Source organism: Stegostoma tigrinum, chromosome 45 (genome assembly GCF_030684315.1).
Source record: "Stegostoma tigrinum isolate sSteTig4 chromosome 45, sSteTig4.hap1, whole genome shotgun sequence".
Classification (NCBI taxonomy): Eukaryota; Metazoa; Chordata; class Chondrichthyes; order Orectolobiformes; family Stegostomatidae; genus Stegostoma; species Stegostoma tigrinum.
In genome coordinates, this window is record NC_081398.1 from 15,720,766 (window position 1) to 15,744,217 (window position 23,452).

A 23,452-nucleotide genomic window follows, 5' to 3' on the forward strand; every position below is an offset into this window, starting at 1 on the left:
GCAGTGAGGGAATATAAACAAATACCTCAGAGCAGGGAATTCCAAAGATTTAACCCTCCCCCTCTGAGTGAAGACGTTTCTCTTCAATCCAGTGATAATGGGAACTGGAGATGCTGGAGATTCCAAGATAACAAAGTGTGGAGCTGGATGAACACAGCAGGCCAAGCAGCATCTCAGGAGCACAAATGCTGACATTTCGGGCCTAGGCCCTTCATCAGAGAGGGGGATAGGGAGAGGGTTCTGAAATAAATAGGGAGAAGCGGACTGAAGATGGAGGGAAAAGAAGATAGGTGGAGAGGACATAGAACAGTCTGGGGAGGATGGACAGGTCAAGGAGGCAGGATGAGGTTGGTAGGTGGGAAATGGAGGTGTGGCTTGAGGTGGGAGGAGGGGATAGGTGAGAGGAAGAGCAGGTTAGGGAGGCGGGGACGAGCTGGGCTGGTTTTGGGATGCAGTGGGGAAGGGGGAGATTTTGAAGCTTGTGAAGTCCACATTGATACCATTGGGCTGCAGGGTTCCCAAGCAGAATTCCAAGCCCAATGGTATCAATGTAGACTTCACAAGCTTCAAAATCTCCCCCTTCCCCACTGCATCCCAAAACCAGCCCAGCTCGTCCCCGCCTCCCTAACCTGTTGTTCCTCTCACCTATCCCCTCCTCCCACCTCAAGCCGCACCTCCATTTCCCACCTACCAACCTCATCCCGCCTCGACCTGTCCGTCCTCCCTGGACTGACCTATCCCCTCCCCACCTCTACTCTCCTCTCCTCTCCACCCATCTTCGGTCCGCCTCCCCCTTGGTCCCTATTTATTTCAGAACCCTCTCCGATGAAGGGTCTAGGCCTGAAACATCAGCTTTTGTGCTCCTGGGATGCTGCTTGCCCTGCTGTGTTCATCCAGCTCCACACTTTGTTATCTCTCTTCAATCCAGTACTAGAAAGCGTGCTGCAAGGTTATCAGTCTGTCCTTTTAAATATCTGAATAAAAACCAAAAGAACTGCAGAATCGGTAAATCAGGAACAAAAACAAAGTTGCTGGAAAAGCTCAGCAGGTCTGGCAGCGTCTGTGGAGGAGAAAACAGAGTTAACAGTTTGGATTCGGTGATCCTTCGTCAGAACAGTTCTGAGGGTCACCGGACCCGAAGTATTTTCTCCTTCACAGACGCTGCCAGACCTGCTGAGCTTTTCCAGCAACTTTGTTTTTGTCCCTTTTAAATATCTGGTAGTTTTCAAATGGTTAAAAATTGTCCCTTTAAATATTTCCCAAGTGAGAAGTTACTTTAAAAGACCAGAAAAAAAGTTTAAATTTCTGCAGGATCCCTACCTTAAGGCTCGCAACACTGGGAGTGGACTGCGACTTTAAATCTCCTACAGCTTTCTCTCTCTCTCTCACACACACACTCTGTGCACATAGGCGGCTCCCTGGCGTTTTGTTTTTCTTTTCCCCTTCTGCGGAAGCTCAGCTTTTAGGTGTGTTTGTTTTCTCGTTAGATGCTTCCCACTCCTCTCTGTCCCTGTTGCTCTCCAAACTTCTCTGAGCCAGCTTCCGCTCGAAATCGGCTGTTGCTTCGCACCCACTTTGGCAGAGCTGCGTGGCAATAGCCCCAGGCTAACTTGGGCAAATCTGGCGAGGAATTTTGCTTGTCCGCCTTAAGGGGAGCCTCCAATCTCCTGGAATTAAGTCGTGGGTAAGTTACTGAGAAAGTGCGGCTTTGCAAGTAATGGGTCGACAACCTTTGTCCGTGTGTATCTGTTCAGTCCCAGCAAGATTATGAGGGAGTTTTAACTCTTATTGTTCGACAACATCGATTTCCATTTTAACAGCAGCCGTTTCGCTCACTGTAGCGCGTTCTACCTTCCTATCCGGAGCTGTGTGAAACTGAAATCCCTGTGAGGACTGACCAACCAAAAGCTTGTTTGAAGAGATTATTATTTAAAGAAGCATTTTGGAGGAGAAAGAAAAAGCAGTTTTAGGAGGGGATTCCAGAGTGGGGGCCCAGGCAGTCACAAATAGTGGAGACGAAGGGAGTCGGGAGGGATGGTCCAGGAGCTGTAGTAGTAGAAGGTGACAGACATCGAGGGGGGTGCGCAGGGGTTGGAGGAGGCGACAGGGGCGGGGGGGAGGAGGCGACAGGGGCGGGGGGGGCGAGGGGTTGGAGGAGGCGGCAGGGGCAGTGAAAAAAAAGTAAACTGGAGTGAACTCTGACCGAGACAGTGAGAATGAAGGAATCTGCTGTTAATTCTGCAGGGGTCATGAATAGTTCAGGTTTGCATGTGGGGGAATGGGGCAGCTGGTCTGGAAGCTTAGTCTTTTCGTTGCAGCAGGGTGGAGGGGAAGGGTTGAGGTTTATGATACTAACTTATTTGTCTCACTCATCTTCCTCTCTCCTGCCTCGCCTTGACTGAGAGTCTGGATAACCTCCAGTTCTGTCTCCTCGCCAACGCCTCAGCTTGTCGCGGGTGGATTCAGGAAAGCATCGCTACTCCTGCTGTTCTGGGCCGCTTTCTCAAATTGGGTTGAATAGTAGCAGCAATCTGAAAGGCTGATGGCCTCTCAGGTCTCTCGCGGAGCTTTGGGGTGGGGTGGAGACATGTTTGCTCTTGTGTAGTTCACCCTGTTCATTCCGGCCACACCCGACCAGCTTCAAGGTGTTGGCAGTGAGCCAACGAAAGGCCCTTTCTGTCTTCTGATGTGTGTTAGGCAGTTCCACTTAAATGCAGTGGGATCCTCCAGTTTTAATTCCTGTGAGAGCCCAGAATCCAACACACATTCTCTTATGGTCAATGAAAACACCAAAATGGTCAATAGCACAGTAACCTCTTTCTGTGGACCTCTCTGACAGCCTCAGTCCTGAGGTCAACACCATCACTCCCACTGTGGCCTATTTACTTTGGGTGGGAAAGTAGCTGGTGTAGAGCCCGTTAACTTGCTGTTTTTTTCGCTGCCACTCTCACTGCTGAAAACGCCCGCAGGGTTAGGTCAAAGAACAGTACAGCACAGGAACAGGCCCTTCGACACATCAAGATTGCACTGATTTTCCCATCCCTTTGCCCACTTGGCTCCTCTAGGAAGGGGTCAGTTCACCTTTCGTCCGCTCCCTCTGGGTCAAAATCCTGGAGCACCATTTCCCCCCCCCACATTTGGCATGTGTTCCCCCACCACAGGGATTGGAACAGCTCAAGACCGTCAGCTTCTTCTGGGGCAGTTAGGCAAGGGCTGGAAATGCTTCCAAGTGTAATCCCCATGTTCTGTGATGAATGAAAAATAATAATGGGCTTTGATCGGGTAAATGAAGTCCAACTGCTTTCAAGAGTGGAGTGGGGGAGGGAAGAAGGTTTTACTCAACAAGGGAAGCAAGAGTAACTTTAATTTCCGAAGTAATTTCTCGCGATCTGGAATAAACCTCCTCACTCTAACTCTCACCGTAACCCCTATTGCAGGTCAGAGCAGATTCGAGAGGAACTTTCAAAAGGTGGTGTTTGGAGAAATAATTGGAAAGGGAGAATTTGCAGAGTTATGGGGGGAGAACAGAGCTGGAACAGGCATGATGGGCTGAGTGGTCTTTTCTTGTGCTGTCCAATTGATGCCAGTGCTTGGAAGTACACAGTGTGTTGTCAGCAAGTCTTCAGGGTGGAATCTGCAGAGCGATCTCCGATCTTTTATCTTAGAGGGATTGCAGGTTGAAGTGGATTGCAGGTATGATTGTGTGTCTGAGTTTCTCTTCTGTTGCCTGATTATGCAAGTTAATACTTGTACATGAATCTGAAATACTGTTCAAAAAAGCACTGTTCGAACAAAGGTCTGAGTGTGCTTCATACTGAGTGAGACGGAGGGAGACTGGAAGAGTTGATATCGCTCACAACAGATCAGAGAGTTGATGTCTGAGTGGTGTGATCATTCAATCATTTGTCTAGAAACACAGGACGTGTCCTTGGGACCTGGTTCACATTTCAACATAGCAGACGGGGAATTTGAATTCAACCCGTTTTGAAATCTAATGGTCAATTGTTTTTTAAAAAATCTGTTCATTCGTGCCCTCACAGTCCTATCTGCCAGCCTTACCCGGTTTGGTCTACGTGTGACTCCAGTCACAAAGCAATGGGGTTGATTGTTGATTGCCCTCTGAAAAGGCAATCTAATAGTTACATCTAGGGACAACTGTGATGGGTGATAGATGCAATGTATGAATGACAAAAACAACATTGTTTTTGATGGAAGGGAGTGGAGAGTCGGTGCTGAGGGAGTGCCACCCTGTCGGAGGGTCAGCGTTGAGGGAGCACCCTGTTGGAGTTTCTCACTGTCATGTGTTGCACTGTTGATAGTAATGCATTTTGGATATGATATAAACCTATGACCCTAATATTAGCAGATGCCTTGGTAGCACTTCAGAGCTGGGGAGTCTCACAGAGGATCCTGTCCTCCATAAATCCACCTCAACCAGAATCAGTGCAAGCATGCCAATCCAATCAACACATCAATGCCACTGCTGGAATTTTGTTTTAGTTTCTTCCTGATATCCTGGCTGGCTCATTTTTTGAGACAATAAGGCGTAGAGCTGGATGAAGACAGCAAGCTGAGCAGGAAGCCCCAACATGGGCACCCAGCAAGGTTGCTCTTGTCTGGCTCTGTCCAAGTGGCATATGGGAGTGTAGATATTCTGTCTGTGACACAGTCCCATTCCACGGCGTTGGAGAAAAGGCATGTCCCCGGCTTTCAGCTGGTGAGGACAGCATCCTGTATATTCCTAGACCTTTGCAATCTGAACAGTGACTGTGGAGATAAACCATGCAGAACCATGTCTCTGTCTGTCTGTTTTCTCACTGTGCCTCTCTTTCTTTCACTCTCGCTGTGCCTCCCTTTCTCTCTCTTGCCATGCCTCTGTCTCTGTCCCTCTCTCTCTTGTTCTGTGCCCCTGCCTGGCCCTCACCCTCACCCTTGCCCCTCTCTCACACTCCCTTGTTCCCTTCGTCTCTCTGAGCTTGTGTTTAAGTTGCCATTGGATTGTAAAATTTGGGTTGTCTCCAAGTGCGAAATTGTCACATTAGTGCAATCTTGACCTGTATTATTCGCCCAAATTACTATCGAGGTCAACATCGCTCACATTTTTCATTGTAAACTGATATCAGTCAGTTTCTCGCTGTCATAACAAGGGATCATAACTTCACATTACTTACAGACTTGTTGAACTTCTAGTTACCACAAATAGTTTTTGAAAGAGCACATACAACCAAGAGTTGACTGTGAATGTAAATTCAGTCATACCTGATTTTAAAAAAGCCCCAAGTGGAACCTATGAAGTGTTACAACTCTGGAGTGAGAGGGAAACTTCAAACCAAAGACTTAAAAGAAAGAGATAATGGAAGTCTGACTATCCCTCTCAGCAAAAAGCCATCTCCTGAGGACTATGCTTCAGCAGGTTATGTTTGGGTCTTACCTTTCCAGGAATACAAGGCTCTTGGTCTGTGTATGATTGTGCAATGACATTTACTAACTTGCTGTGAAGGTTGTAGCTTGAGGGTACGCACCTGCACTGCAGGTGAAAAACATCCCTCTCTCTTACTCTAAGTGGTGGATGCCAGTGAAATTGCCACCAAGCAGGAAATGGGCTGAAGACGTGCTGACTTAGCCTCTTAGAGCTGTACAGTGAGGAAACAGACCCTTCGGTCCACCTTGTCCATGCTGACCAGATATCCTAAATTAATCTAGACACAGTTGCCAGTATTTGGGCCGTATCCCTTTTAACCCTTCAGCCTCATGTACTCATCCAGATGCCTTTTACATTTTGTAATTGTATCAGTTTCTACCACTTTGGCAGCTCATTCTCACCCTCTGCATGAAAATATTGCCCCTTAGGTCCTTTTTAAATCTTTCCCCTCTCTCACCTTAAACCTTTGCTCTCTAATTTAGGACTCCCCTACCCTGGGGTAAAAGACCTTGTCTATTTACCCTTGTGATTTTATAAGCCTCTATAAGGTCACCCCACAGCTGCTGACACTCCAAGGAAAATAACCTCAGGCCATTCAGCCTCTCCCTGTCGCTCAAACCTACCAACTGTGGCCTTCATCCTTGTCAATCTTTTCTGAACCTTTTCAAGTTAACAACATCTTGCCTATCTTAGGGTGACCAGAATTGAATACCTTATTCAAAATGTGTCCTAACCGCAGTGCCCTGAACAGACTGCAACATGACCTCCAAACTCCTCAATGCACTGACCAATAAAGGCAAGCATACCAATTGGCTTCTTTCACTATCCTGTCTACTTGTGACTCTACCTTCAAGGAACCATGAGCCTGCACTCCAAGGTTTCTTTGTTTGGCAGCATTGCCGACAGTGGGGATCCTACCATTAAGCCTAATAGTCCTACCCTGATTTGGCATACCAAAATGCAGCACCTCACATTTATTTAAATTAAACTCCATCTCCACTCCTTGGCTCATTGGCCCATCTGTTCAAGGTCCTGTTGTACTCTTAGATAACCTTCTTCAGTGTCCACTACACCAATTTGCAAATGTACTAACCATTCCTCTTATGTTCACATCCAAATCATCTATATAAATGACAAAAGCAGTGGATCCAGCTGGTCATAGGCCTCCTGTCTGTCTACTACCTTCAAGCCAATTTTCTATCCAAATGGCTAGCTCTCCCTGGATTCCATGAAACCTTGTCTAACACCTTGCTGAAGTCCATGTACACAACACCACCGTAATTCTGCTTTGCTACTTCTTCAGAAAACACAATGAAATTAGTGAGATACAATTTCCCACGCACAGAACTATGCTGTCTATCCCTAATCAGTCCTTGCCTTTCAAAATAAATATAAATTCTGTCCCTCAGAATCCCCTCCAACAGCTTATTCACCACTGGTGTCAGACTCACCAGTCTATCATTCCTGGCTTTTCTTGCCACCTATGTTAAATAAAGTGCACCACATTAGCCACCCTGGAGTCTTCCCTGGCTACAATGGTACAAATATTTCCACAAAAAGCCCAGCACACACTTACCTATTCCAGTTTAATTCCAGCCTCATGTTTGTGTGGAGTTTGCACATTCTCCCTGTGTTTGCATGGGTTTCCTCCCACAGTCTAAAGGTGTTCAAGTTAGGTGGATTGGCCATGCTAAATTGCCCCTAGTGTCCAGGGATGTGTAGGTTAGGTGGATTAGCTATGGGAACTGCAGGAATAGGCTTAGGGGGGTGAGTCTGGGTGACATGCTCTTCGGAGAGCCAGTGTGAACTCGTTGGGCAAAATGGTCTTTTCCACACTGTATAGATTCTATGTCACTGTTAATTTTTCAAGTACTCTAGCTTCCATAACTTCACTATGTAAATACTGACATGAAATACTCATTTAGTATCCTTCTATGTTTTCTTACGTTTAGTACCAAATAAACTCATTGTTTGTCCCCAGGAGGCCTTGTTAATTGGACTTATTTTCAAACATAAATGCAATTGAATTGGGGGAACAGATATCCAGGAGGGAATGAATCCTTTCTAAATTAAGCCCGTTGTGGCTGATTGAGAAGAAAGATTGAATTGAATCACGAGTTGGGGACTGGTGCTTACACGAGCAAGAAGAAAGCACTGTATTGGCCATTTTCAGTCAAATTGTGTTAAGAATCTCAAAGGCTCTGTGATAAAGTGCTCTCTTGGCATCATTGCCAACTTGACTGGAAGTTACCATCACCTGTTCCACCCAATTGATCCTGAATCAAACAATATTGTATCAGAGACAATGGGAACTGCAGATGCTGGAGAATCCGATATAACAAAGTGTGGAGCTGGATGAACACAGCAGGCCAAGCAGCATCTTAGAAGCACAAAAGCTGATGTTCCAGGACTAGACCCTTCATCAGAAAAGCTTTTCTGATGAAGGGCCTAGGCCCGAAACGTCAGCTTGTGTGCTCCTTAGATGCTGCTTGGCCTGCTGTGTTCATCCAGTTCCACACTTTGTTATCGCTGAATCAAAAAAGTTTTGTTTGCTCAAAACTGAACCGAGAGGAAGCTCTGATTTGAAATATGTCAGAAGTCAGCATCTCCCCTGCAGATGGGCTATCAAACATCTTCCTCTGAGAGAGAGGATGGGAGAAACCTCAGGTCCCTCCTCTGGTGACTGCAGCTGTATGGGTTCCAGAAAGTTCTTGCAGCTTGCATGAGCCTAGGCCAGTGAGACTCTGCTCCAGGCCCATCGGGGTTTCTTTGCACTCCCTCAGGATGGCCCCAATGATGACCAACCACAATCTGTTTTTGTTCTTTATTCATTGATGGGATGAGGGCATCGCTGGCTAGGCAGCATTTATTGCTCATCCCTAATTGCCCAGAGGGCAGTTAAGAGTCAACCACATTGTTGTGGGCATGGAGTCACACGTGGGCCAAACCAGGATGGTAATTTCCTTCCCTAAAGGACATTAGTGAATCTGACGGAGAGGGAGAGCTGGCTGCGTAGTGACTACACAGTAGGATCCCACTGGAAGGTGGGAGCAAGCAGATGGTCTGCTCCCTCATGTTTGTTACTCGAAGGATACCCTGTCACCCAGCTCTTGAGTCAGATCATTTCCATACTGTCCTCGCCATAGTGATGGGGTTTCTGTTTGACGTCTCTGAAAGATGGCTCTTCCAACCATCTGGCCCTTTCTTAGTGGTGTCACCATGTCATGCCATTGGAAGGAAAACAAGATGACCCAATTTGACCCCTCTTTGCCAGGCCAGTTAGCTTTATTCAACAGTTTTGAAATCTTCAGTGGTGGAGAGGGAGGCACCAGGATAGGAACCATTCCCCGCTCCTCTCCGTCAGCTGTAGCTGGAGGTTCAGAAACAGAGGTGGATCTCTGCCTTGGGACAAGTAATCAGCCATTTTGAACACAGATGAGGAAATGTTTCACTCCAAGGGAATCTTTGGAATTGTCTCCCAAGAGACCTGGGAGCCCTGAGCCATGGATTTACTGAATTATCACAGAGCAGAAGGAGACCATTTTCCTTTGTGGTTTGCACCAATACTATTGCCTTATGTCCGTTTCCAGCCTATTCTCCATGTCCCTGCACACTGTTTCTATCCAATAGCCACCCAATGCCATCTTCAATGTTTCATTTGAACCTGCCTCTACCACATCTCCAGGCAGTGTGTTGTACACCCTAACAATTCTGTGAAAAAGTTTTTCCTCACATTGCCCTTGCTTCATATGAACACCACTTTAAATCCACGCTCCCCTCATTCTTATTTCTTTTATGATCAGTAACAGCTTCTCCCTATCCACTGGATCCAGCCCACTCTTTACTTCGAGAACGTTGATCTGATTTTTTTTCTCAGTCGTCTTCTTTCCAAGGAGAACAGCCCCAGTCTTGATCTGCCCTTGTCACTGAAGTTTCTCACCTCTTGAACCATTCTGGTAAATTGCTTCTGCACTCCCTTCAGTGCATTCGTATTTTATTTAAAGACAAAATAAACTTATTTGAGGTCTGAGATTGATTGTTTTCTGTGCCTGAAAGTCTATTAGAGATATGGGGAATGGACAGAAAATGAAGTCCTGAGTTGACCATAATCATATTGGATGGTGGAACAGATTTCAAGAGGCCAAATAGATGATTTACCATGTATTTTGTTACAATCTCACAGTACAACAGTGTAAAAACCGAGTTTGTCTGCTCTTGAGGTGGGGGTTGAGGGTGGGGAATATGTGTGACTTTAATACTGTTGATTGAATTGAATGATTTATTGGCACTTGAATTATACAGTAAAATACAGTGAACAGCTTCAACTGGTGCCACACTCAGTGCTAATTTGAATAGTCTAGGAATATAAAGATAGAGCTGAGAGAGAATCGATCTTCATTGCGCCGCCTCTGCCGCGAGCCCTGAGCCATCTCGCCAACAACACTTATACTACCACCCCATCTCCACTGACTGCATCAGACCCACCAACTTCAGAGTCACCACCCTTCAGGTTCAGTTTCTTCGCTGGGCCCACCTCGCCAATGCCACCAATGTTAAGGCCAGGTCCTGTGCTGGACCCATACTCACCCCAGAACCAGGAATCCCTTGCTCCAATACTGCCGCCTCACTGACAACTCTCAACCGTCATCATCTGGTACCCAACTTCGAGCCAGATCTACATCCAAATGGCTACTTGTTCCTGTGTGTGGTCAAACCTGGCTAACCAATCTACCATGCGGAACCTTGGTGAATGCCTTACTAAAGGCAATATAGATCACGTCCACCACACTGCCTTAATCAATTCTCATTGTTACTTCTTCAAAAAACTCAATCACTGTTGAAATCCTGGACAACAGCAGGCAGGGGAGCCAGGTTCAGAAGGTAATTTCTTTATTCATTCATGGGATGAGGGGCATAGCTGGCCAGTCAGCATTTATTGCCCATCCCCAGAGGGCAGTTAAGAGTCAACCACATTGCTGTGGGTCTGGAGTCACGTATAGGGTAAGGAACGGCAGTTTCCTTCCCTAACGGGCATTGGTGGACTAGATAGATTTTCCTGACAATAATTCCTGATCATGATTAGAGTTCTTAATTACAAACATTTGTTGAACTCAATTTGCACTGTCTGCTATGGTAGGATTCAAACCTGTGTCCCTGGAACATAAGCTGGGTCTCTAGATTAACAGTCCAGTAGTAGTACCATAAGGCCATTATTTATGCTTTGAGCGGATGCTGACCTTTGGGGGCAGTTACGGCTGGCAGTGGTCCCAAGGAGGCTGTGGGTCTGCTTTGGGGAAGTATTGGTGCAGGAAAATCTGAGGAAGGGGCTGTGATGGGGGTGACTGAGGAGGTGACTGGCCATTGTGCTGAGGAAGAAGATTTGTTCACTGTAAGATTTTTCTATGTTTCACTGCCTCACTCTTCCTTCCCTTGTTTTGCATATTAAAAGTTATTCCAGGAAATTTCTTATTTTCCTTCTCATTTGCAAACCAAATTGGCATTTGGCTTGCATGCTCAAAAATTTTGTTTCATTTTGTTTCTCCCTGAAATCTTCCTTGCACCTCTGCCACCACAGTCCAGCCTGTATCAGACCCCACCCTCCTCCATGTTAGTGTTGGCTCTCTAACACCAGTGACCCAGAAGGGGTACGTGCACAAGGGTAACTGAGAAGCCAAAAAGTCTCTGGAGCCTGGCTAGGGTCTCTCCATGCTACTGAGAGTAGGCCACTCGGCCCTTGGAGCTCATTCCACCATTTGATAAGAAATCATTGCTGATTTGATTTTATCCTCAACATTCCATTCCTGCATATTCCCCCGATGATAATCTTTCATCCATTCACTAATCAAGAGTCTATCTACCTCTGACTTTACTGCACCAAGAGAGGAAGGGAATTCCAAAAATTACAACCCCAGAGAGAAAAAAATTTCTTCATCTCAGTTAGAAATGGGCACCCCTCTTTTTAAATGGTGACTCCTAGTTTTAATTCTTCCACAAAAGTAAACTTTCTTTCACCCTCCACTAGGGCAAGTCCTCTCAGGATCTTGTATGTTTCATTAAATCACCTTCTAAGCTCCAGCCTTTCATCATAAGGTGGTCTGCTTATTCCCAGTATTAGTTAGGTAAACCTCCTCTAAACTGCTTCCAGCACATTAACATCCTTTGTGGGAATGGTGACCGGTACTATACACAGTACTCTAGATGAGTCTCATTAATGTCCTGTCTGAGTTAAGTCATTCCCATTAAGTTACCTTTCTTTGTAAATCTTAATATCTCCGTTGAGTCTGTAAGTGTACTAAGTGCATCTTTTGGTCCCCATATTTAAGGAATGATACCATTTCATCAGAGGTTCAGAAAATATTTATCAAGATGTTCGTGGAAATAGAGGGCTCTGAGTTGTAGAGAGGCTGGATAGGCTGGAATTTCTTTTCACTGGAGTGTTGGAGATTCAGGGGTGACCCTCAACCTTTTAGAGGTTTATAAAATCATGAGGGGTACAGCTAAAGTGAATAGCAAGGGTCATTTCCCTGGGATGGGGGAGTTCAAAACTGAGGGTGTATTTTTAAGATGAGAGGAGCAAGTTTTAAAAAAGGTGAGGGGCAACTTTTTAACACACAGAGTGGTTTGTATGTTGAATGAACTGCCACAGGAAATGCTATTGGGGACAGTTACGACATTTAAGAGATATTTAGGTAGGTGTATGAATCGGAATGGTTTGGAGGGATTTGGTCCAAACACAGGCAATTGGGACTAGTTCAATTTGGAACATGGTAGGCTGTTGACCTACAACTAGAAGACAAGTCAATTGGGGAATGTCACAAAAATCTACAAGGAGGGGACACAGATTATCAATTTAAGAGATGCCAGGTTTAAAGTGGAAGTGAGGAATTACTTATTTGAAAGACTTGTGAATCTGTGGAATTCACTCCTCTACAGTACCGTGGATGTAAAGACACTGAATAAAATTAACGAGGATTTAGACAGATTTTAAATTAGTACCACATTAAAGGCAGCAGGCATGGAAGTGGAGTTGAGGCCCAGATGAGATTAGCCATGATTTTATCGAATTGTAGAGCACACTCAAGGGGCTGAATGGCCCACTCTTGCTCCTCGCTGCTGAGGTGCTCATATGAATATGAATGGGGGTGGTTAGTGTGGAAAAGTGTAATTGGAGACGAGCAGGGATTTGAAGCGTCTGTGGCTTGGTGCTTAGCATGACATGGTTATCTGGGCTGGGAGTGCGAGGGGACTAGATTGAAGTTGCCGGAAGTTTCTCAGTGATTACAGCAAACTGCAGTCAGACATGTATAGCCTGTGAGAAAGAGAGCGACCGCGAATGAGCCTTTGCCTGGTATAGCCTGTGAGAAAGAGAGAGACCTTTGCCTGCCAGCTAATCTCTCGCGCAGAGCTGCTGTTCTTTTCCTCTTGTCTGTGAAGAGGTCGAACAGTGACCTCTCAGTGGGTGGTGCATTGTGCCCAACATTGACAACGGATGAAAAGGGGCCTCAGGGAGAAGGTTCTCATCAGGAATGACATGGGGGAGGGTCAAATTGTCCAGATTCCTCCTGCAGTCCGGAACTTCTCCTTAGCTGATAAGCACCACATCCTGCGGTAGGCATGTTTACTGCTGAATCCTGCATTGCTTGTAATGAGTGATTTTTGAATTTGCAGATTGGTGAGTGATTATCAGCATTCTGTCCATTCTCTCCATCCCTAATCACTCTTTCCCTGCCTTCCCTCATTCCCTCCTGATATTTGTGTGGGATGCATGTTATATGCTGCTTGGATATTGTCCAAATCTTGTTGCATTTGAACATGAGATAGTAGGAACTGCAGATGCTGGAGAATGTGACATAACAAGGTGTAGAGCTGGATGAACACACGGCAGGCCAAGCAGCATCATAGGAGCGTTTTTTGAAGAAGGGCCTAGGCCCTAAACATCAGCTGTCCTGCTTCTCTGTTGCTGCTTGGCCTGCTGTGTTCATCCAGCTCTACACCTTGTTATCTCTGCATTTGAACATGAACTGCTTTGGTATCTGCGGAGTGAACGGTGCCGAGCATTATGTAATCATTGGTGAACATCCCACTCTGACTTTACAGTGGAGGGAAGGATGTAAATGCATTGGAGGTGGATCAGAGGTGGTTTCCCTAATTGATACCAGGACTGAATGGGTTGTTTGAGATGGACTCGTCTTGTTTCTACGTGAGTTTAAAAGAGTTGATGTCTTGATGAAAGTAAGAAGGATCCTGAATGGTCTTGACAAGGTTGATGTGAGAAGAATGTTTCCTCTTGCGGATCAACCTAGAATTAAGGGGCAAGGTTTAAAATTTAGGGGTGACTTTGTTTTGGTTGGTCTTAATCTTTTCTTCTCAGGTTCTGTGTCTTTGGAATGCTGTCTCAGGTGTTGGAAGTGGCATCAGTGAATATTTTTATAGAAATATAGTGTTGACACCAGATGGCATTACTACTGGATGAATCAGATCCTAGGATGAAATTTGACTTGTGTAGATCATATTTTAATATGAATGGCCACTCACTGAAACAGAGGCACATGAAGTTGCAGAGTTTCTTTCACAATACAACAGAAGGTTATTACAAAGGGAAGGAGGGGAGAAAAAAGCAAGTTGTCCAAATATAGAACATTTTCTTAAAAGACATTCACAATGAAATAAACTCTCATCTATTTGCCAAAACCATTTCAAATGCTGGGAAATGAACCTTCTGTGCCAACTTTTTAAATCTTACTGCATCTCCCTAGATTTATCCCATAAACTGTGAAGTCTTCTTACATGAACAGTCTCCAAACCGCAAATCAATTCTTCCTCAGTCTTTCAGTAATGTGTGAATTTCTAACCAATCACTCTAGTTTGGGAAGTTTCAAAAGCAAAAACATTTATGCCAAAGAAGTTACGTTTTTCCCTGAATTGTATTCCTTTCTAGGAGAGATGCAATACTTGTTTTTGACCCCAGCCTCACCTCCTCCAAAACTGCTCCGAAAGCTTTCCACCTTGGTGAATTCTCTAAGCTAATTTTTAAAAAAAACTCACTCATGGGATATGGGCATTGCTGCCTGAGCCAGAATTTATTACCTGTCCCTAAATACCTTTTGAGAAGGTGATGGTGAGCTGCCTTCTTGAACCACTGCAATCTGTTTGCTCTAGATAGACTTAGTGTCCTGAGGGAAGGAGTTCTTCGATTTTTTTTTTGATGCAGTGACACTGAAGTGATACATTTTCCAAGCCCGGACAGTGAGTGGTTTGGGAGGGGAACTTGGGTGGTGATGTTTCTGCTGCCCTTGTTGTTATAGATGCTAGTGGTTGTGGGTTTGGAAGGTACCGCCTGAGAAGCCTGGGTGAATTTCTGCAGTTCGTCTTGTAAATATCACTGTTACTGAGTGTCAGTGGTTAAAGGAGTGAATGTTTGTGGATGTGATGCCAACCAAACCGGATGCTTTGTCCTGGATGGTGTTGAGCTTTTTAAGTATTGATGGATCAAATGACCTCCTCTTTGTACAGTAAAAAGTCTTATTCTGACTGTCCAATTGCAGTACAGAACAACAATGCTGGGTTGAGTTTTCTCCAAAATCGTGAAGTTTTAACAGCTGTTTAGAATGACCCTGAACTGGTCGGTGTGATCTGAGTGCCTGAATCCGGAGGTGAGAGTAATGCCTTAATAATGCCCTAATTTGCTTTGGGCTGTGTCTGCTCCAGAAATTTATTTAAATAAAGGTGAATAAATGGCAATAAATATATGAGGATCTGGATCCCCTATAACTGATGGCACCGGAAGTGAATTCTGGGAGGCCAACATAGCCTGGAAATGTTGGTTCAGGATATTAGAAGGGAAGGGTTTGCAGTCAGAAATCACAAAGTGACAGTCACTCGAATGACCAGGAGCTTTATATCACTGATCTTTAAATCTAAAAGGAGAAGTGGAACATGCCTGTTCAGTCTGCTAGAAAAGATGCCACTCAATGCTGGTTTCAAACTGTCAAGCAGTGGATGCCTCCGAGACTCCCAGCTAGATTGAAATTTAATGTGTCCAATAACTTGTGAAGCTCTAATCTCTCAGTTTAAAGAAAAATTCCAGGCAGGCTTGATGAAAGTTTTCTCACCATACTCCTCCCTTATCCATGGATCTGTTCTGGCAGCTTTCCTGGATGTGAAGATACTTGAGAGTTTAGTTATCCAACTCTGCTTTCCCCAGCAGCTTGTAGCTTAGGTGTCAGCTGAGCCTTAGGCAGTGCTCTGATCAATTGTTAATTTTAAATCTGAGATTGTTTAACGAAAATCTAAGGTATTAAGGGATACGGGCCAAAGGCAATTACGTGGAGCTTGGTCGCAGAGCTCATTGAATGGCACAACAGGCTGTAGGCAGCTAAGTGGGCTATTTTTGTTACTACATACCCATCTCTGAGTGAGAAAGTTGTGGGTTCATTCTTAATTCAAGGCTTGTACCCCATCCCCTTTCCACTGTCAGAGGCTCCACGTCTCAGTTGAGATTTTAAACTGAGGGCATGTCTTTCTCCTCCATAGCAGTGGGCCAGTGCTGGGGAAAAGCCATTCACCTGTTGTGTATGTGGGCAGGTGTTCATTCCGTCTTCCAGTTTGTCCAGTGTGCTTCAGAATTAAACTATTTCTGTACAACATGTGGGAGTAAGGCAATACCTCCCCTTTCCATTTCTTTGTTTTCATCCTGGGAGGGAGGGAGCAGCAGAAAACTGTTCACCTGTTATTACTGATGGCACAGGAAGTGAATTCTGGGAGGCCAACATCGTCTAGAAATGTTGGTTCAGGATATTAGAAGGGACGGGTTTGCAGACAGAAATCTCAAAGTGAGTCACTCGAATGACCAGGACCTTTATATCACTGGCCTTTAAATCTAAAAGGAGAAGTGGAACATGCCTGTTCAGTCTGCTAGAATAGATTTTAGGGCCCAGTTTGACAGATAAGCACAGAGAGACACATACCTGAATGAGTGCAGGAGTAATAGTAGTGGTAGAAAGGGATCATTTTCCTCGGAGCTAGCAGCCAATGATATCGATCACTTGAAAAGCAGAGCTTAGACCCAACGTTCTGCACAGATTGGAGGAATCCCGTCAGCATGTGTCACTGCTCGGATGGAATTTCACATTTCCTGACCCTCCCTCAGGAGCATGTGCCCCACAACCGCACATGGACAGCAGTGAATTGCACATGGACAGCAGTGAATTGAGGGCAATGTAGGTTGGGTTATTTTATTTTTGGATTAGGATTATTCCACGGCACAACATCATGGGCCGAAGGGCCTGTACTGTGCTGTACTTTTCTATGTTCTATGTTCTGTGTTCTACAACCTGAGGTATCTCTTAGGTTTATGTCGTGTCTTTCCGACTCTCTTTTTTTTGTACAGGCTGTTGTTGCACATCATCCACCTTGTGTCCTGTGCCCACTGCCAAGACATACCTTGGTGTGGTTATTTATTGCCAGGTGACACCTGCTGGAGGCTGTCTATGTGGGAATCCTCTCTCTTTCTGTTAGGGACCTGGAGCGGAGGGCGGCGTGGTGGCTTGGTGGTTACCGTTGCTGCCTCACAGGGCCAGGGACCTGGGTTCAATTCCACCCTTGAGCGACTGTCTGTGTGGAGTTTGCACGTTCCCCCCAGGTCTGCATGGATTTCCTCCTGGTGCAGGCTAAGTGGGTACGCCATGCTAAATTGCCCATAGTGTCCACAGAATTATTAAGTGGGTTGTAGGGGGATGGGTCTGGGTGGAACGCTGTAAGGACTGATGTGGACTTGTTGGGCCGAAGGGCCTACTTCCACAGTGTAGGGATTCTGTGATTCTATGGTATTGCACATAGGGGCCCCTTGTAACTGTAGATTGTGGACTCCCAGCCCAGTTATTTATTTTGCAACAACATGGAGTTTGTGGACCATGTTTATGTTCATTATCATCATTTGCATTCCCTTTTTAATTATTTGAAAACTCTTTTGTTGCATTTTTGGTTGCAATTTAGCCTCATGTCCATGATTTTTGGCCAGCTGATGTGGAAGGGTATGGCGAATCAGGGGAATTCGTTGTGGGTCTGCTCTTGGCCCTGGCCACTTTGGTTAGAAACAGTTCATGCAGTGGGCTGTGAAGGGGTGGGGTCTTCTCTGCTGACAGCCTGCCCCTCTTCCAAAGTTTCGTTTGTGCCTGGCTGTCCATCAATGTTGTCAATGCCTTTAGAGAGAGATGGGTACCAAGGGGGAATATAGTGCTTTATTTCCCACTTCAAATCCATTTTAATTTAGTCCCTTCCGGTTCTCCCTTTTCCACCCCCCCCCCTCACCTTTGATGGTTTGCGTCGCCCATAATGAGCTTTTCTTGTAAATACTTATTTGGATACACAGATGTTGGATTGGGAAATTTGATGCCTTCAAGGCAGAGACCGACAAATTTTTGATCTCACAAGGAATCAAGGGTTATGGGGAGAGCGCAGGGAAGTGGAGTTGAAATGCCCATCAGCCATGATTTAAATGGCGGAGTGGACTTGATGGGCCGAATGGCCTTGCTTCCACTCCTATGTCTTACGGTCTTATGATCTTATGTTTTAACTAGCGATAGTTACTAGTTTTTGAAAAAAGGCAAAAACAAAAGTCATGTTGATTTTGGTGGTAGGAAAGCATGCAGTTTCATGTGATAGTTCTTCCGGGTACAGGAGGATTTTCTGGCCTTTATTGGGCTTTGCACATAAATTAATCAATTTAGAATCAATCATTCAATCAAACCATGGGTGATTTACTTGTGATGGTTAATGATTTGGTCGCTTGGCCTAGTTGGTAAGACATCTGACTTCAGTGTTGGATGCTATCAAAAGACTGCAGGTTTGAGCCCTGCTGTGATCATTTTGACCCTCTTGTTGCACAGTGTTAATGCCCCTACCCTTGGACAGAGAGACTTGGATTCAAGTTCCACCTGCTCCAGAGGTGTGTAATGATGTCTCTGAAGAAGTTAATTAGAGAAATAGGTTAAAAGGGAAAGACTGATGGTGGTTAATGGGTGAAAAAGTACCATAGGCAACTTGGTGATGGAAAAGAATTGTTCAGTTGTGTGTTAATTGGAAACAAAGATGAAAAGTAACATGGGTGATTGGTGATGGAAAAGAAACCATTCAGTTGTATGTGAAAACACTTCTGGATATTAAAAAAAAGGCTGATTTTCTCCAAGATGTCCTTCGAGAAAGATCAAGCAGTGTCTTCCAAGACTATCCGGTCTTTCAGAGAGAGGTGGACCCATGCAGGCTATAATGCCTTATTTTTCCGCCCTCCTAAAGTCCATCTTAAATTAGTTCCCACACACACTTTCTACCGCCCCAATTGTTGTTGCACTGTCCCTGGTAGAGACTTGGTAGTTTATTAAAGCAGAAAGGGAAATGGAAAAGGGCTGTTCTTTGTCAATATGTCAGGAAGGACAACAAGCAGACTGGAGATGGTGTTAAATTACAAAGCACAAAATCCCTCAATATCTGGCTGCCAAAGATTATCAGCTATACTTGGGCACTCTGAACAATTAAAGGTAATCAAGGAGAGTCAGCATGGTTAGTAAAAAGGATTTAATGGTTAACCAAGTGGAGTTTTCTTTGAAGCAGTGACAAGCACTGTGGATAAAGGATGTAATGTATTTGGATTTCCAGAAAGCATTTGATAAGGTGTCACACTGTTGTGGAAAACAAAAGCTTATGGTATAGTGGGTAACATATCCAGCAATGCATTCCACCTGCTGTGGGTTGACGCACAATGCCATTAAGGAGGGAATTCCAAGATTTTTGACCCAGTGACAATGAAGGAACAGTGATATATTTCCAAGTCAGGATGATGAGTGTGTCTTGAAGGGGAACTTGCAGGAGATGGTGTTCCCATGTATCTGCTGCCTTTGTCCTTCTAGATGGAAGTGATTGTGGGTTTGGAAGGTGCTGTCTGAGGATCTTTGAATTTCTACATTGCGTCGGACGCTGCCAGGGCAACTCTACTTTGGCTGTGAAGCGCTCTGTTGACAAAAGGGTGTTACACAAATGCAGAGTCTTCCATTCGACAGGCAGTAAGATTCCTGAAGCTGGTGAATGTCTTATTTTCCTGTCCTTGGGTGACGTTTTTTTGTCTCTTTTTTTTTAGTCCATTCAATGAACTGCGTGCATTAGGTGTGGAGAATGGCTCATAATTTTGAGCCAGCATTGAGCTTGGACTCTGAGTCCCATCCTCATCTGGATGAGCTCCCGATGTACGAGGATGAAGTGGATCACATCGAATGGGAAGAGAGCGTAGGTAAGTCACCAAAAACACCTGTAGACACTGCAAGTGTGATCGATCGAATGGCGAAGCAGTCTCAAAGGGCCAAATAGTTGACTTCTGCTCTTGCGTCTTGTGCAAGGGTTATAAGAGCATCTGGTAAAACCTCTGTTTCTGACCAAGCTTGAGGCTGCCTGTATTAGTGTCTCCCCAGGATGTTTGTCCTACATTTTCGAAAGGTGCTACGCAAATGTAAGGTGCTGCTGTTGTAAATGTACTTTTCAGATGAGCTCCCCAGTCGTTATCTCCTAGTCTACAATATCAAACCCTTTAAGGAGCAGAAACGACAAGTGTTTATGAAGGGCGTGCCAGTGACGGTCCATGTTGAAGGTATCGAACGCCATCTGCGAGGGTTTAAGGTAGGAATGTTCTGCCTCTCCATAAAGACCCTCCCTTCAATGTCCCAAGAATGCTCCGAGCCTAATGGTAGATGGAACATGCCCAGCATGAATCACTGGCTGTTATATCAAGTGAGTTTGGAGGATGGTGAGAGTTTGAGCAAGAAGTAGTTTGCCGAGGAATGTTTGTTTAAGAAACAGAATTAGTTTCAAAAACAGGAGGTATTGGCTATTGGCAAAAAAGCCACATGAAGCGGATAACACTTTCAAAGAGCCAATACAAGTGAGTTGGCCAAAAGACCTCTGTCTGTGCTGTCTGGTTTGAATAAGGTTATGTTGGAACACGCTTCATTTGGCTGAATGAGTGCAGCTTCAACAACACGTGGGGAAACTCAATGCCATCCAGGGCAAAACATCCCGCTTGATTGGCACCACATCAACAAGCATCCACTCCATCCATCACCAACACTCAGTCGCAGCAGTGTGTACCATCTACAGTGTGCACTGTAGGAATTCACCAATGGTGCTTAGGTAGCACCTTCCAAAACCCAGAATCTCATCCATCTGGAAGGACAAGGCCAGCAGGTACATGGGAACTTACTTCCTGCCAAGCCACTCATTGACATGGAAATATATCACTTGCTCCTTCAGTGTCTTTGGAACAAAATCCTGGAATTTCCTCCCAAACACCATGGTGGGTCTGCCTACACCATATGGAATAGAGTGGCTCCAAAAGGTAGCCCTTCACCACCTTCTCAAGGGGCAATTAGGAATGACAACAAAATGACATCCACATCCCGTAAACACAATCAGAATTGTAGTGGAGAGGTTACTTAAAGCCCAGAATCCAGACCAAGATTAAGCTGTCTTTGGGAGTGAGGGTAGCTGTGCCAATGTGATGCCGAGTAGGAATAATGCATTCTTGGTTACTTCATTTGTCTCGGAGTATGCAGTCAGAAATTTGATGTTAAAAAGCCTGACAAGTTTTGTGCAGTCAAACCTAACACCACATGGTTTGTGTCTTCCCTCCCCACCACCCAAGGTTCGGCCAAGCACGGTCTATATGATGAGGATAACACATGGAGATTTCACGTGGACGGTGAAAAAGAAATTCAAGCACTTTGAAGAATTGCATCGAGACCTGATGAGGCACAAGTTCAAAGTTCGGGTTATCCAGCAGCCATTCGCCAGGTCTGCCATATCAGAGAGTCATACAGTGCAGAAGAGACCCTTTGGCCCTTTCAGACTGTACTGACCTATCTGCACTGATCCCACTTAACATTCACTAAGTGCTGTAATGACATTTCAAGTGCTCATCAAATCCTTTTTTAAAAGTTGGGGTTTCCCACACCTACCTCACTCACATATGTGTATTCCACAAACCCACTACTCTCTGGGTGAAAAAGATTTCCTTAACTCCCCTCTAGCCTCCTGCTCTTCACCTTAAAATGATGCCCTCTTGTTGTTAATCCTTCATTTAAGGAGAGCAGCTCTCCATCCTGTCCAAGCACCTCATCACCAGATACAGTTTCACCAGATCTATGCTGTATGGGCCTTCTCTCTGTGTGTGGATGTGTCTGTGTTAGTGGTTCTTTGTCTGTGGTGCGCACGCTTGCTTTCTCACTCACTGTATCTGTCTCTGGCCTCATTGTAGTCTCTCTCTCTCTCTCTTCCAGTCTAGGTGGTGTCTGTCTCTCTCTCTCCCTCTCTTTCTTTCTCTCTCACTCTCTCTGTGCCTCTCTCACTCTCTCTGTGCCCCCCCCCCCTCTCTGACTCTGTATCTCTCTATCTCTCCCTCTCGTCTGTGTGTCTTGGGTTGCCTGTCACACTTTGCTGTCTGTGGAATCCTGCTGTGTGAAACTGCTGTTGTTTACCTGTGAGCCACTGGTGACTTCAAATCAAAGAAGCTGTGTCTACCTCATGAGAAAGCCGATTTCAAACTGAATGTTGACAATTTGACAAATGTTGTAGAGGCCTTTGATGCAGAATTATCTAGGAGAATCATGAAAAATTGCAAGGGCTTTGAAAAAGGCGAGGGGCTGTACGATAATGGGCTGAGCGAACAAGCAGCAAATCCGCTTTAATACATAAATGCTTGGCTAAAAATGGTAAGGAAGCAAGCATGTGGTAAGCAGGTGCATTCTTCAGAGTGAAGGACAGTGAAGCCAATACTCAATGGAGGGGAATATCTTTCCTCCATCAAATGTGAGGAGACTGGAGAACCTGGGATTCTTTCCCTCTGAGCACAGAAGGTTAAATGGGAGATTAAACTGAGGCGTTTAAAGTTCAGGGGAGGAGACATAAATAGAAGGGAATTGGGGCTAGAGCCCGGGGTGGTGGGAGATGAGAATAATGTTTGTTTAATTGGTGTAGAGACAATGATAGGCTGAGTTTTGTTTTCACTTCAACTTTCCAGTGTCAGTGTATTTTGCTTTGTGTAATCTAATGAGCCTCAGTTGTACCCTCCCTCTTCTTAGCAGATATAACCTTCCTCAGATGAAGGGGAACAAAATACCAAGTCCGGATATGACTGCAGTAGTGATTCCAACATTTGCCCTCTGTTCATTTGTCTGTTTTATCTCCAGGTTGGCAGCACCTCAGGGGCAGAGACGAGATACTGGCATCACCATGGCAATGCCCGCCCTTCCCCACCAGCCGGAGTGGGCCTCCATGAGGCAAGCTTCGAGCAAACAGGTGGGCCTGTGGAGGGTTGGGGTTAGAGGTGGTTGTGGGGGCGGGGGGGAGCGTGCAGGGAGGCGAGTTGAAAGGGTGGTTGATTTGGGTGAAACCAGGTTCACCAGAATGATTATTCAGTGGCTGTCAGTGCCGGTAGAACCTTTGAAAACAGGAGGCTGAGCCCAGGAAGATTACGGAGAGGGTTGAGAGGAGACCCATTGGTGCCTGTGGACCCACACCTCAGCATCTGGCGGCTCTGCCCTGCCTTTCAGCGAGACTAGCAGTGGCCTCTGACTCTGAAGGTGTTAGGCGAAGGGTGGGGTGGGGATGTCAGGCCCCATGAAAGGTTTTGACTCCTGAACAAGGCAGTCATCCCCGAAATCCTGAGTATTGGAAAAAATGCTGAAGGCTTGAACAGAAGCAATTCTGCAATTGAATAACAACTTTGAATAATTCCAAATATGCCAATTAGTTCAGCTTGTTACTGTTTGCCTTGTTACTTTGAATGCAAAGCTATTTAGCATTGTATTAACAATTGGGTATTATCAGTTTAGTCTCAGCAGAAGTGATGTGCATTGATGTGCGTGGAGCCTGTTGTCTGTAAATAAGCACAATATGTTCAAGGCTTGAGCCTTTTATGAATTACCAAGAGAGCTTGTGGAACCTATAACCTACTGGCTTTTGCTATAGCCAACCAGTCGCCAATTAATC

General features: G+C 45.3%; 1 protein-coding gene, 1 long non-coding RNA gene and 1 other non-coding gene across 6 annotated transcripts in view; 2 read left to right on the top strand and 1 right to left on the bottom strand.

Annotated features, from left to right (window-relative positions):
* The window catches only part of LOC132207319 (uncharacterized), a 155,871-nt gene extending 153,816 nt beyond the window's left edge, over window positions 1-2,055 (bottom strand). Inside the window, exon 1 of the long non-coding RNA XR_009443432.1 lies at window positions 1,321-2,055. This is a non-coding gene — a long non-coding RNA (uncharacterized LOC132207319). The remainder of the gene's footprint in view (window positions 1-1,320) is intronic.
* pld2 (phospholipase D2) overlaps window positions 1,395-23,452 on the top strand; it is a 108,220-nt gene continuing 86,162 nt past the window's right edge. For 2 of the 4 annotated variants that reach the window (XR_007246761.2, XM_048524177.2), the window contains exons 1-5: window positions 1,395-1,684; window positions 19,554-19,703; window positions 19,953-20,086; window positions 21,108-21,256; window positions 22,651-22,759. Coding sequence is in view for 3 of the 4 variants with exons in the window: in XM_048524177.2 (XP_048380134.1) it covers window positions 19,589-19,703; window positions 19,953-20,086; window positions 21,108-21,256; window positions 22,651-22,759 (507 nt within the window). In the remaining variant the exon portion in view is untranslated. Of the gene's footprint in view, window positions 1,685-11,768; window positions 13,031-13,052; window positions 13,095-19,553; window positions 19,704-19,952; window positions 20,087-21,107; window positions 21,257-22,650; window positions 22,760-23,452 lie in introns of those variants that run through there. The other 2 variants (XM_048524178.2, XM_048524180.2) reach the window with 2 other exon arrangements.
* On the top strand, window positions 4,585-4,796 carry LOC125448836 (small nucleolar RNA SNORA73 family). Its single transcript, XR_007246782.2, has one exon. It is a non-coding gene; the product is annotated as a small nucleolar RNA SNORA73 family (small nucleolar RNA).